Raw genomic sequence first — 12,795 nt, 5'->3', positions numbered from 1 at the left:
GGGAAGCTCTTTATCTCCCATTCAATTTTAAATGATAGCCTTGCTGGATAAAGCAATCTAGGTTGTAGGCCTTTGTTTTTCATCACTTTGAAAATCTCCTGCCACTCCCTTCTGGCCTGCAGAGTTTCTGTAGAAAAGTCAGCTGATATTCTTATGGGGGGGTTGCCCTCATAAGTAACTGGCTGCCTGTCCCTTGCTGCTTTTAGGGTTCTGTCTTTGTCTTTAACCCTTACCATTTTCACTATAATGTGTCTTGTTGTGGTCCTATTTGGGTTCATCTTGGTTGGAACTCTCTGCACTTCCTGGGCTTATATGTCAATTTCCTCTCCCTGGTTAGAGAAGTTTTCGGTCATTATTACTTCACATATATTCTCGATCCCTTGCTCCCTCTCTTCTCCTTCTGGTATTCTTATGATGCACATGTTGTTGCACTTGATGTTATTGCCCAGCTCTGGTAAACTATTTTCAATGTTTTTTATTCTCTTTTCTTTCTGTTCTGCTTGGAAAGTCTCTGCTGTCTTGTCTTCTAAGTCACTCATTCAATCCTCTGCTTCATCCAATCTGCTAGTAATTCCATCGAGTTTGTTATTTGAATGTACCATTTAGAAACAAGCTGCTTTTTTTCCTAGTAGTCTTCCAAAGACTCCAGAATAGCAGGGCTGACAGTCTGTTTGAAGTGTCTTGAGGATCTAAACAATGAAGGTGTAGGCATAACCAAGAGAGCCCAGAGTCTGGGTCAGCCATTTGCGTGAGCCTTTTGTTTAGGGACTCTCCTAAGGGATGAGAACTAACCAGGGTTGTGGCTGTTCTCCCCAAAATTATTAGGTTTATGCCTGAGTAGTATGTTATAATGCTCAAGGAAGGAAACTCCTGTTGACTTAATATTTTATCAGTCTATTTTTGAGAGTAAACTCGTACCTTACTTTCCCACATCCTCACCAAAGTGATTTCGTTCACCATATACTTGTTATAATAAAATGATGATTCAAAAGCAAATGTATTTCTTGCCTTTTGCTAAAGACATGATTAATCATCTAGGGCAGATCTTTAAGGACATCTAAAATATCATTTCCCCCCTAAAACCTCAAGCTTTTAAAATGCACTAAATTATTTGAACAAATTCTTACAATTTTTTTATTTTTGCTTTTTATGCATAGACCAAAACCACCAACCCAAAAGAGGTTTTTTTTGTTGTTGTTTTTCAGTGAACAGACAGTACTCTAATAATAAGTTGGGCACTTCTGGAAGATGTTTTAACATTATCAGGCCAATAAAAAGGCACTGAGGAAAAAAAAATAAACACCAGACTGACTGGTGTTTAAGTATTAAAGTCAATTTATATTTGTTCAATCCATATTGACAACTTAAAAAATCACCTTCCATTACTTTTTCCTAGGAATTCTAGGTTTCCATATGTCTGTATCAGTTCTTATTACCCACCAATGAGCAGTCATTGGAGGAACCATTGTGTCATTCCACACATGGTATTTTTCTGTTCTCCCTTTTGCTTTATTCCTGTGTTTCTTGAGAAAATGATGCACAGACCATTGATTTGGAAAAGTAGAAGTAGTTGAGAATTCCTTTGCTGAGGGGAGGTTTTTCCCGACATTATTTGGCCATTGAGAGCATTGAGAATTCTCTGAGAATCAAATATCAAGTGTTAAATTCCTCTGCCTTTATGTATATTGTTATTTTCAAGTGTAGCATTGTCTCCAAATTGGTCAGTCTGCCTAGCTATGCTGTTCTACTCTGACAAATACTTGGTTTGAGTTCTTCCTCTTTATAATAAAGAATTATTCTTTTCTAAATTTTATGACTTATACCTTAGCTCTTCCATTGCAAAAGCTTGGCTTTGTCACCCTTAGTAAACTGAAGCCAAAAAATGAAAATAATTTTGAAATATTGTGACCAAAATCTCTGCCTCTTTGCTGATAATTATTTCTCATAATCCTTTGTTTTAATGAGGTTTGACTGTGTGGATGTTGACTGCCTGCCTATCCAACTGTGAACTGGGGTCAGCCTCAGTCTTTCCAGCAAGAAAGAGTGACAGCTGGGGATGTGCACATGATGACTAACTTGTTTTCTAGGTTTTACAATGGAACGGATACGGTTGCTGTTGCTTCTAACAATTAGAGTGCTTCCGGGATCTGCTCAGTTCAATGGCTACAACTGTGATGCCAATCTCCACAGTAGATTTCCTGGTAAGTTGGAGCCTAATCTTTTCTCTAATGGTATCTGGAAAAAGTGATTATGTTTGAAAAGTAAATCATTTAAATACATATGAAAAATAAGGGGTATCCCTCTGTATTAAGTGGATGTTAACTAATGGCAAATGACAAAAGACATTTCTTTGGAGTTGTAATTTATATTCACATTAACATACAAAGTGTTCATCATAGTTAATATTATTATAATGGCTGCCCACAGCTGTGAAAAATATTGACTAGTGGGTTGTAAAATTTGGAGAGGCTAATTTCATTCAAATTCTTCTAATTGATGCCTTTTTCCCCCTCATATGTTAATTCAGACTTTTAAAACTGGTGTTATATGCTAATAAATTTATTTAGGAATAACACTTAAGGAAATGATTGTGAAATATGCAATACTCAAAAAATACTATTTCAGTAAAATGTTTGTCACCACTAAAGTACAAGGCCAGCGTCAACATGCATTTCACAGCAACCCATTAATATAGTGACAGACATGAGATTTTGACCGTATTGATAGACATATTCCACAGGTTCCTAAAATCTGCACTCAAAGAGAAGTAATTCAGTGATTCATTTAAAATTCATCATTTCATATCCAATGAAGTTATAGAACCATAGTTTGACCTTTTAAAAATAAAGGTTAAAAAATCTGAAACTACTTTTTGAAGTCTGCCATGTAAACCCAAATACCTTCTGCCACGTTTTACATTCTCCAAACCTGCCAGAACTCCTCTATTCAGAGCATGCGGGGCAACAGCATACCTGCATACAGCAGTCAGTAGGTTGTTAAGTAGTTGATATGAGATTTCCAGTTTATCTGAAGAGAAGTAATCTGGCTTGCTCCAGGCTAAAGACCAAGGAGAGGAGGAATGTCTTCATGAGCCCAGACCTAGGATGCAAGTGCTTGGCAGGTTAAGTAAGATAAAGAGGTCAGGATGGGGAATGTCTAAAGGTAAGTCTAGGAAGGTAAGCTAAGGCAGGGTTGTTAATGGTTTTGAATACCTGAAATGATTTTTTAAAAAATTTGTTTACATTTTTAATTTGGAAAATTTCAAATACATACAGAAATAGAGATTGGAAAAAAGAGCACTCATCCTGATTATCAGCTTCATCAGTTATCAACATTTATAAATTTTGTTTCATCTTCCTCTTCTTCTTACCACCCCCATCTCTGGAATATTTTAAAATAAATTCCTATGCATATATAATGAAAAAGAGCTTAAAAATCATTACACTTCATGTACACATCTAATAAACTTAACAATAATTCCTTAATATCATCTAATGCTCAGCCAATTTGCCTCTAAGTCATCCACATTTGTTTACATGTGTCTTAAGTCGATTTTAATTTAAAACAGTTGTTCTCTGTCCTTTGCTTTTCTAAGATGCTATTTATCTCTTTACATAATTGGTCGTTTTTTTGTGGAACTCTGACATTCTGGATTTGGTTGACTGCAACTCTGATATGTCATTTACCATGTTGCTCTTTTTCTTATGTCTTGTAAACTAATTAGAGCTAGAGGTTTGAGTAAATTTAGGTTCGATTGTTTTGGCAAGAATATTTTGTGTTATTTGTGTAATAAAAGTATTTTGTCTTTGTTTTATAGGTAGTGAAAGACCATTGAGTCTATTTAAACATATCTTTTTAAGGGTTTGACAAGGTCACATTTTACTTTAGAAAGTAGACATTGGAAAAGCATGAAAGATGGAATCACTTTAGAAGAGACTAAAGTCAAAGAGGAATATCATGAAGGCAGAACAGTGGGAGCAGAAGGAGACAGCTATAAGAGCTAGTTTGTGGTGGACTTACCAGCACTGTAGGGCTGGTGTGATTTGGGAGGTGAGAGAAGGGAAGACTAGAGGATGTTTTGAACTTGGAAAACTGGATGTTGATAATGTTAACCGACACCAAAAGTATAAGCACTTGCGTGTTTTAGAAAGAAAGTTTGAGTTTGGAAATAATGAGTTCGAGGTGCTTTTAGAACTTTGAGTGGCAGCCTCTGTCCAGTAGTAGGAAACATGGACCTGGGTGTGAGGAGAGTTGTTGAAACTGAAAATAGCTAGGTGAGACTTACATCCCTGTGCAGTAAGTGAGCAAGAACTAGGGGATAGGAAACTGGAAGGTATGTGAACAAGGACTGTTAGACAACTTTGGTGGTGAAGGAAAGAGGTGTAACCTGAGCCAGCTATTTAAATGAAAAAGATGATTTTTGCATTAGAAGACTAGAGACACCTGGGTGTAAATGAGTAAAGGGAAAGCATCCAGAGATTGGGGGTACTAATAAAGAAATAAATGAAGTAAAGAGGAAAGAAAATATGGAAGCGATCAAAGGTATAGGTGGCAGAGTGTAGCCTAGGAAAAATGGTTGCTGTTTCTCTGATTTAGGAGAGAAGGAGAAATGAAAGACACAGGCAGAGGAGTTGAGAGATGCTAATGGTCTTCATCTCCTCAGTGTACTGGGAGGCAGAGGCCCTCATGAGAATGAGGGTTCAGGGGCCTGGCCAGGGCTTGGGAAAGGCAGTCAAGCCTTACTCTGTTATGGATTAACAAGAAGGACAAAATATAAAAAGATTGCTTAGCAGAGAGGATCTAGCTGATGTTGTAGTTATATATTTGTAAAACTAAACAAAACATGTAAATGAGTCAGGAAGTGACTAGGACAGCAAAAGAAAGAAATTTTCATATGGTAAATTAAAAAAACTATGTTAAAACATTTATTTACAATGGCACCCACTATCACAGGCATCATAATCACCTGGGATAGCTGTTAAAAGTATGGACTCCACTACTTCACCCCAAATATATAGTGTCAGAATCTCTGAATATGCAGATGAGTCCAATATATATTTATGGTTAAGAACAACTGACAATATATTCTATTATTTTCTTGAGTCTATTATTCCAATGGAAAGCACAGTCATGTGTTAGAAAAACATAATTAAAAACAAAACCTCCCAATACAGAAATCCTCTCCACAAAGATAGTAGAGAGGAAAACACTTTTATCCTTGAGTAAGCATTAAACCAGAATGTGATGCTCATCGTAGGCAATCCATTAGGAGGTTGCAAAAGCAGAAAGAAATCTCACTCTTTTATATAGCCAAGCAGATGCCACCCACTACAGATATGTTTTCAAGATAAATAATAACTAGTCCTCAAGTAAGAAGACTTGACAGCATTATTTATCACAAATAGTTTATCCTATACTTACTTGGTAATCGTGTTAGCATATTGGTTTATCCAGGGGAAAAATAAAATTCCCATATCTTTATGAAAGGAGGTACTTTTGCAATTTGGAACAAGGCTCCCCCGGAAGTTAGGCTCTCACCCTCCCACCAAAACTATGAGATAGGGGTGCTATCTTCCTTGAGGTGTACATTTCCAGGAGATGGTTCCTAGATCCTTGAGAAAAACATTTCTGGGTCATAAAGCAGACAAAAGACCTGTCTAGTTTTCCACAGGATTTACATACATTTCAAGGAGACGAGAAAGTACTTACAATTATAAGTTTTCTGACATAAATAATCTAAGAAAGGGAGGGTTAGCACTTTTAGTACTGTCTGGCTTGGACAATAAATATCCAAACTTACACATGCATACTCACTCATACACCATGCCCCCCCCCACACACACACACACACTCTGTTGCCATTTAAAATTTATATTAAAAAAAAAATCTGAAATCCAGATAAATCAGAAGTTCCAGGAGAGGCTTTAAGTTTTCATGGGTATTATTTTCAAGTAAGCCCATTTTTGCAGGTTGTTTGCAAAAGAAGACCAGAGTGAGCAAATAAAGCCTAAAGGTTAATTGCTCACGCCCCTCTTGGCTTTCGTTCACTTCCATATGAAGATCAACCTTGATGTCACCAGCAGCTCACGTGCTGCTCAGACACTAAGCAATAGTGTAGAATGAGAATGAGTCTGGCAAAGGAGAGGGACTATTTAAATGCAAAGTAATGTTAATAATGATGAGAGTAATCATCTCACCCTATCTGACCTTTGCTGTTTCATGACATTAGAACTATTTTCTTTAATTTCCATGGCATTTATCCTTGAGCCAAGGGAAACATCATGGTCTAACTCATTTCAAATTTAAAGGGATACCATTTAATTTTAAGGTAGTTAACTCTTGGCTGTCCAAGCTAATAGCAGGGAATAGCAGGGAATGCCCCACTGACGTTATAGTTGTGCTCATCCTAGAATAAAACTAGAATAAAACTCAAACCATAGTAGACTTTTAGGGAAACCAAGGAATTATTTGGCCAGAGTGAAACATACAGATAAATGCATTTGATCTCTATGACTGGTGGAAACCTTCTGGAACTAGCTCTCTTTTGCGGGGAAGATGTTCGTATATGAGAGTTAGCCTAAACTCAGACCCCTAAAGAAGTCTTTAATTATAGAGGCACAATCAAGGAGAGATTAGGTTTATGACATCAGAAACTTTGGGGCCTGGCACTGTTTTATGGTGACCTAACCAGTCATGGGAAACTAAATGTAAGTCAGTGTTACGTAACTTGCTATTTTGTATTCTATTTAAAATAACACTGGTAAGGAAGAAAACAGTAGGTTCTACATATTGCTTGCTAGACACATTACATAGTTCCCTCTTTTATTTATTACAACAAACCTACAAACCATTTTTTTAAAGCTATTATTGGGGAATTGGGGGAGGGGAACAGACAAGTTGCTGTCATTTTGTTCTTCAGTCTAGTTGTGGAGGATGTTGTTGCTTCACTGGCCCATGTTGTTATTGTGATCATTGTGCTCTTCCCAACTGAGGCAGATCGGTCGCCAGTCTCCTGATGCCGCTCACGGCGGCTCTTGGCAGCTCATGCTGGCTGCCAGCCGCTCGCACTGGCTGCCAGCCACACATGGTAGCTTATGGCAGCCCATTGCAGCAGGGGCTGCAGCCTATGCCATCCCCAGTGACTCACAGCAGCCCAGCTCCAGGTAGAGCTGTTGTTCACCATCTTAGCTGTAGAGGGCAGTGTCACTGGCCCCCATGTGGGATCCGAACCAGGGTCCTGCTGCTCAGAGCTGGCATCCCAAGCCAGCTCTTAACCAACACGCCACTCGGCCAGCCCTACAAACCATTTTTAATCCTCATTTTATGATGGGGAAATTGGATTAGAATTTGTTTAATGTCGCAAAGCTAGCAATTGATAGAGATTAAAAAGAAAAATCTAGGATTATTTCCATTAAACCATGATGCCTTAAAGTGAACTTTGAATACTAAGTTTTAAAAATGATGTATACAAAAACAAAACAAATAATCCAATTAAAAAGTGGGCAAAAAACCTGAGTAGACATTTTATTTTTCCAAAGAAGACATCTAGATGATGAACATGTGAAAATATGATGCACATGTGAAAATATGTTCAACATCATTAATTGTCAGGGAAGTACAAATCAAAACCACAGTGAGATCTCATTTTATACCTGTTAGAATGGCTATCATCAAAAAGATAAGAGATAACAAATGCTGGCAAAGATGTAGAGAAAAGGAAACCCTTGTGAACTGTTAGTAGGAATACGAATTGGTGCAGCCAATGTGGAAAACAGTATGGAGGGCCCTCAAAAACTTAAAAATAAAACTACCTATGACCCAGCAATTCTACTTCTGTGTGTATATTTGAAGGAAATAAAATCACTATGTCAAAGAGATACCTGCACCCCCATCTTCATTGCAGCATTATTTAAAATAACCGAGACATGGAAACAACCTAAGTGTTGTTTATCTGCATCAACAGATAAATGGATACAGAAGTTGTGAGATCTATACACATACATACAATGTAATACTGTTCAGCTATAAAAAGAAGGAAATCCTACCATTTGTGACAGCATAATGGACCTTGAGGGCAACTTGCTAAGTGGAAAAAGTCAGACAGAGAAAGACAAATAGACAAATACTATATGATCCCATTTATGTGTGGAATCTTAAAAACAAAGTAACAAGCAATAAAACACCCTAAACTCATCAAAAAAGAGATCAGATTTGTGGTTACCAGAGGTGGGAGTGGGGGGTAAGAGAATTGGATAAAAATGATTGAAAGGTACAAACTTCCAGTTGTACAATAACTAAGTACTGGAGATGTAATGTACATGATGATTATAGCTAACACGGCTGTTTAGTATGTTTGAAAATTGCGGAGGGTAAATTCTAAAGGTTCTTAATCAGAAGGAAAAAAACATTTTTTTTTAATCAATGAGATGATGGATATTAACTAAACTTATTTTGGTAGTCATTTCATAATATATGTAAGTTATTATGCTGTACACCTAAACTTATACAGTGTAGTATGTCAATTATATCTCAATAAAACTGAAAGAAAAAAAATGGTGTGTAAATGGAGAATCACAGTGGAAAAAAACACATTAAGGAATTATAAAAAACATAAGGTAGAGAAATTTGTTTAGCCTTTTCAGGATCTTTTTGACTAAGGAAATCTTTTTTTCCCAGTAATATTTATTAATATTTCAATGAACACTAGTGTTCCACAGGAAATAAAATAGGGAATCACCTATTTAATTTATAAAATTTATGCGTGGGTCAAGTAAAATGAACTGTCTAATCTTGTGTTAGGCTTTGCTTAACTATTGCATTGTTCTGGGCCCCACGACAATGTCAGAGTGGTTAATGGAATAATTATCCCAGGGAAAGAATGTATTGTCGCCCTCTGTGTAGATAAGAAAGGCCAATTCTCCTGTCTTCCTACACAGTAGTAGTTTTTTTGTGGTCTGTCAAGTAGTAAAAGGATGCCTGCTTTCTGCTTGGTGACTGTGGCTGCAATTATGACCCCAGATGAGGCAGAAGAACTGATCCCAGCAGAGACTGGGATCACATCTGATTAACGTACAGTGATCAAGTGCAGTGGCAAGAGGGGCAATTAGTCAGCAAGTTCAGTGACTGAATAAGCCAGGCCCGACCCTTCTTTATTTTAATAACGAAGTTCTTTATTGCATGAATATTTCACTTCCTGTGCTTGTGTAAGTAAAATCCACAGGCGTTTTTCTTTCTGAAAGAGATGACCAAACTCTTCTGGTTTGGAGAAGCAAGTGTGAACATAAGTTTGCTGTTTGCCTCAGATGGTATATGAATTTTCAGAGCCCTGAAAATGACAGCTTCCTTTTGCTAACGAGAAACATATGAAGAACTAGTGGCAAGAAACCCCTTCAATATAGAGAGGAAACTTAAATTCCTAATCCACTTTAAATTCTTCATCAGCTGCCTGTATTTTGTGTAGATGAAATAGCAATACTCCTTTAGGACTTCTTGCTCTTTTAGCAACAAAACCTCAATATTGTATAAAAACTTAAGAGAAAAAGTAACTTTAAAAAAATGAATTAAGGCAGCACATATAGAATCATTTCTCTAAGCAATTCTTTGTTGTGCCAAATCTTACTATTCTCATTTTTCAGAGATAGAAATGGAAAAGATATATAAATTACTCTTATAATCTGCTCAAAAGGTATAAATTTGTTTTGGAATACCTACCAAAATCCAGGAAAGAAATTATTTCCAGGTGAGGCTTCTATGGCACTACAAAGCATTGCGATCTTCAGCATGCTGAAGACTCCTTCGACTATATTGAAAAGATTTTGGTTCATACTATCAATTTTAAACCAATGCTACTATTAAGATATAAACCAGCCCATGGATACAGGTGCAGTCATAGTCACAGGAATATCTGCATCTGAACTGCACAGAGCCTCCAGCCGCTAACAACAGACTCACCCATCATCAACCCTGTCCCTTCCCATAGTGTCAGAGAGTGCCCGGGGCACAGTTGCCATTTGAGGTGAACTGTCCTGCTTCAGTTATTAAACTGCTGTGGTTTGTGGAATGGGCTAGAAGTGCAGGTAGGAGAAGTCAAATCCTATTTCCAATTTTGTTTCACGCATTGCAACTGAGCACTAAACTAGATTTACTTGGGCTCAGTCTCACAAAACTTTTCACAAACGTTTTTCATTGAGATTCAAAACCAGTTAGTTCCTCAGACAAAGGAGTCAGACACACATCCATCTCCTTCAAAATCCTCTCTCTCTCTCTCTCTCTCTCTCTCTCTCTCTCTCTCTCTCTCTCTCTTTCCCTCTTTCCCCCTTCTCCCCTCTTTCATACAAACTTCTTGTAAGCACGCCCAGTTAAAATATATACTTGTGACTAGAAGCTCAATTGGTTAAGAGACTGGCATCACCTGGGAGCTTATGAGAAATGCACAAACTGGGCCCCACCCAGGTCTACTGAATCAAAATCTACCTTTTAATAAGATTCGCTGGTAACACATACTTGTATACACTGTAAGGTATAATAAGTATTGGTTAGAACAGGCTGCTCATGAAGTTGTGCTAGCTCTATGTGATGATTCCAGTGTTTATGCCAACCCCAGGTGGCTGTCATTCACTTGCTTGCTATTAATGACAACAGGGGTCAGCAAATCTATCACTATTAAGGGGAAATGTTTCTTTTAATTCATTATTAATAATGAGGCAGGATAATTAGTCTCCAAGATTAATGCATTTAAAAAAGTTAAATACCTAAACAAGTAACAGAAATGCTTCCTACTCATATTATTTAATAGGTTGAATTTTCTCAATTGGAAGTCAGAAGCATCTGACGTGAACAATTTTGATGTTTGTCTAAAACTCTGCCAGCAGGAATCATCTCAGGCATTTGGCAGAGTACAGATAGGAAATACGAGTTCTAGATGAACAGTCAGGATGAACCCCTATTAACTGTGCACATGTTTTCTTTGTCTGTGAATCTTTGATCTTGATATTAAAAAGCTAGAAGCCATGCATGCTGTTTGTGAAAGAATTGAATTAAGTATATTTGAATAAACATTTGCTGAGTATTTCTTAAGCACTCTGGGAAAATCCAGAGCTTTCAATGAGGGCATAATTTAATGGGAAAGCAAAAACACACTCCCAGATATAATGAAAGCAATATGGAAGACTCACTGCTAAAGTGATGTGAGATAGAACACAAGAGAATGATTATATTCCACTGGGGAAATGAGAGAAAGTCTCATTAAAGGACAACTTAGCTCTTATTGTTCTGTTCTCAGCCTATTTTTCTTCTTTCTTGAATACTGTCATGAGTATTTCATCTATTATTGTTGTTTGTTATTGATATGTTGAGTAATCGGTGATTTTTCAAATTTATAATTTTTTACTTTTTTCTATCTCCAAATATTACACTCATATTTCCTATTATGTGCTGTACATTTCTGCTTGAATATACCATATGTATCTCAGCCTCTCAAAAATTAAGCTCATCATCTCTTTCCTTCCTCTATTCTTTATTTCAGAGAATATTCCCCTTAGTTACTAAAGCTAGAAACCGAAGTTTCAGTTCAAACACCTCTGCCCTACCAAGACATGGCTGTATATAACACGGCATACAAACCTGTACCTAGCAGTATCAGGTTGTGTTGTAATTGTCTGCTTTTCTTGTCTCTTCTACTCAACCATAAGCATCTTGAAGTAAAGAAGTCTTGCTAGCATCTTTATCTTCAGAGTCCAGTACAGAGACTGACCCATAATATGTATACAATAAAGGCTTTCTTTGTAATGCTTTGTTGACATGAATTGGCATGTAGTTTCGGTCTTGAAAATAAATAGAACCAATAGCCTCTAGCTTGTGTAAAACTGATTTTGTGTTTTCAATTCCTGTTCCTGTGTATCCCACCCATTTTTTTTTTTTGGTTGTTGTTATGTTATACACTGACCCTGAGAATTGCTTTTCATACAGATTTTTTACTTTTTTAGATCAATGGTGAAAGAACATTTTGAACCACTGTACAATAGTTTGAGTGCAGGTTGACAGCCCAGTTTTGGGGTGTTGCCATGTTTGTTTGTTTGCAGAATATGTGCATGTAAATTACTTGAATAATTGCACTGATTTGTGCCCTTATTATACCAGGTAATAATTTAGAAAATGTTAAAATAAACATCCTGACACTAGTGAAAGGAAATGCAGGTCTCAAACTTAACAGTATTGACATAAGATGAAAATCATTCAGCCTATCAGAAGCTAGGAATCTTTAGCCTCATTTGGATGTCACTGGATTTAAGCCAATTGAGTAGGAAATTGCTGAGAAAAAGCAGTTTGGTATACTTGTTAGATATGTTAATGTTATGCTGCAAGTATATTGTCAGTAATTATGTCTAAAAGGAAAAGTGTAGTTAGGTGTTCTAGCAGAGGAACCTTATTATGGATAAAGAAGTAAAGTGATATGTTTATTCACCTCTATAGAATTGGATCCATCCCCTCTTTACTCCCATTTATATAGTTACCATGTTCTATGAACCCCAAATCAGAACACATTTTTATACTTAATGAGATAGATGGTTGACAGGGTGAAAGGATGTTTAAAATTGGCATAATTTTAGAAAACCTGAGACAAACTCATTGCCTGATTGCTGGGTGAGAAGAATGCAGGACATTTCTTTATTTTAACTTGAATTCAATTAAATTTGTATTTTAAACATTTCTATGAATAGCTTAGCTTGGCTAAAATATCAGGGGAAAAACTGCCATTTTGACAACGTAACTCTACATAAGCTCTGTAAGCAGGCT

General features: G+C 36.8%; 1 protein-coding gene across 1 annotated transcript in view; it reads left to right on the top strand.

Moving 5' to 3' along the window:
• Positions 1–2,092: 2,092 nt before the first annotated feature.
• The window catches only part of ZPLD1 (zona pellucida like domain containing 1), a 35,998-nt gene continuing 25,295 nt past the window's right edge, over positions 2,093–12,795 (top strand). The window contains exon 1 of the mRNA XM_019648337.1: positions 2,093–2,201. Coding sequence (XP_019503882.1) covers positions 2,096–2,201 — 106 coding nt within the window. The 5' untranslated portion in view covers positions 2,093–2,095. The remainder of the gene's footprint in view (positions 2,202–12,795) is intronic.

This window comes from Hipposideros armiger, unplaced genomic scaffold (assembly GCF_001890085.2).
Source record: "Hipposideros armiger isolate ML-2016 unplaced genomic scaffold, ASM189008v1 scaffold_125, whole genome shotgun sequence".
Classification (NCBI taxonomy): Eukaryota; Metazoa; Chordata; class Mammalia; order Chiroptera; family Hipposideridae; genus Hipposideros; species Hipposideros armiger.
This window is presented reverse-complemented; position numbering and strand designations above follow the sequence as displayed.